Source organism: Sinocyclocheilus rhinocerous, unplaced genomic scaffold (assembly GCF_001515625.1).
Source record: "Sinocyclocheilus rhinocerous isolate Xijiao unplaced genomic scaffold, SAMN03320098_v1.1 scaffold919, whole genome shotgun sequence".
Classification (NCBI taxonomy): domain Eukaryota; kingdom Metazoa; phylum Chordata; class Actinopteri; order Cypriniformes; family Cyprinidae; genus Sinocyclocheilus; species Sinocyclocheilus rhinocerous.
Genome location: NW_015637585.1, coordinates 1999231 through 2001393, shown reverse-complemented (window position 1 = coordinate 2001393; position 2163 = coordinate 1999231). Strand labels below are relative to the sequence as shown.

Sequence of the window (2163 nt, the reverse complement as noted above, 5' to 3'; positions counted from 1 at the left end):
CAACTGCACTGTAAAAAAAAAAAAAGTATTTATTATTATTAATAATAATAATAATAATATAATTAATATACTATACTAATATTCCTGATTGTCCTAATTTCTTTGCTTTTAAACGTTAAATTATATGTATTTTATTCTGGTGTAAAATCGCAGAGAGACCTTATGACAAAAAGTGGTTATAGGCCATTCGAGGGTTTAAATTCAAGTCTGAAGCTTGTATTTTTGTTCAGTCATTTACATTAATTCTTTTTTAAAGTATATATTATTTGAATTTAACAGGTGAAAAAAAAATCCAGTTATTGCAGAAAAGTCCTTTTAAGAACTTTTAGGAATTAAAGTTTCCTGTTATTCTTCCTCAATATTTTGGCACTCAGTTTCCCATTATTAACTCTTACTTTTGAAGAGTGGCTGTTGAAGCAGGGGCATCTGGGTAGGGACGGAGTGTTTTTCAAGCACTGAGTCAGAAGGTTCCTGGTTCTTGAGTTTCAGTGGTTGCGTTGAAGGTTCCACAGATCTGGATGTTGTATCCATATCATCCCGAGGGGATGCTGTCATCACCGGACGCCCTGTGACACTTCCTGTGCCGCTTCCTCTCAGAGCTTTATATATCAGAGCAGTCCAAATGTCAGCTGACAATACAGACTCCCTAGATTTGGCACCATTATCCACCAATTCTGGTATGACAGGAATGCGCAATGATTCTAGTTTGGAACGCAGGGCAGCAATGGAGGAGCGCAGTGATCCGTCGAGCTGCTGAAGAGATGCTTTTTTACTGTCCTCATCCTGAAAATTTCATCAAATCAAAATGGTTCATTGGTAACTAATGTCTGTCCTAAACAGAAATGTATTGAACATGCTGCTCCATCACATCTAAAACCTTATCTAAAATTAGAGTTTACCGGAGTGAAGAGTTGTTGCTCCTGAGACAGCTCCTGTGAGTTCTTTAGTTCTTTGTGTTGATCCAGATCTTCAGCAATGCCTGTAAGGTAGCTCTCCCAGTCGTCCACCAGGGGGCCCACTTGCTGGAATAGTGCTGGCCGGCCTACCTGCTCTTTGAGAATAATATGTTGTTTAGAATAACAATATGGAGAACGATGTATATAGATCTATACAGAAGCTACTTCATTTTGGAAAGCATTGTATATCCATCTTGAGCACTGATTGGCTGTACAAGTACAATGCAGAAAGGTTTAATGGCTCTACCTTTTTCAAGTGCACTTCTGCGTCTTCGTGGTATATGAGCAGAGCTGTACACATTCTCCACCAACTGAGGAAGAGTCTGAGTGAAGAAGGTCAGATCGACTTTATCTCTGATGTAGTCATCGGCCTTCTGAAGCAAGTCCAGCAGAGTCTGCAGGAAGGAATGCATCTCTGTAGAGAGAAAGACACTGGACTGTGAGGAAGGCAGTAGACAGAGGAAAGGTAAAAATATTTGAAAATATATTAAAATAGAAAACAGTTTTCTACATTTAACTGTATTACATGTTTTTACTTTGGAGTGTTACAAGCTCTTGGTGCATAAAGAAGATGTGTAAAGTTGCAAAGACTAAAGTCTCAAATATTCTTTATAAAAGTTAAGAGTTAACCACTCCTACCTAAAACGGCTCGTTCTAACACGCCCCCACATGTCTACGTCACGATGTGGGAAGATTCTTCCAGAAGAGGACACGACTAGAAATCAGTGGTTAAGTTGTATTTACAACACTGTTCCAGAACAGTTCAACCCAAATATTCAGATGTGTGCTGCGCATTTTATGGAGGACGAGGACTATTTCCTGAACCAGTAGCCTACAATGCGTCTGTGGCACAAAGGCTGTTTCTATAAAGTTGGGCAGTTCCAACTTTGCAAGGACAGTCTGGCGCTTCTGACTCACAGCCTGTAAGTACGTTTTTTATATTTAAAGAATTTGCCACTGACAATTCAAACACAAGTTTTGAGCGGTGTAGAGTAGGCTTGTTGTTTCTCCGATGCAGACATGGATTTATGTTTACGCAGCGCGTAAATATGACAGTATAAGTCATTATAATCAGTAATTATGTCCCCACTGGATGCAACAAATGCCTCATTTGTAATGGGTTTTATTGGTTTTGTCTCGTCCTGCTGGGAGACGGCAGCGAACGAATCGAAGGGGCGTAACATTTCCGTCACACACTTGAGGTATT

General features: G+C 39.6%; 1 protein-coding gene across 1 annotated transcript in view; it reads right to left on the bottom strand.

Annotated features, from left to right (window-relative positions):
- The window catches only part of prss56 (serine protease 56), an 11657-nt gene that overhangs the window by 1680 nt on the left and 7814 nt on the right, over positions 1-2163 (bottom strand). Inside the window, exons 11-13 of the mRNA XM_016564305.1 lie at positions 1204-1371; positions 900-1051; positions 396-783 (exon numbers count right to left, since the gene is read on the bottom strand). Coding sequence (XP_016419791.1) covers positions 396-783; positions 900-1051; positions 1204-1371 — 708 coding nt within the window. The remainder of the gene's footprint in view (positions 1-395; positions 784-899; positions 1052-1203; positions 1372-2163) is intronic.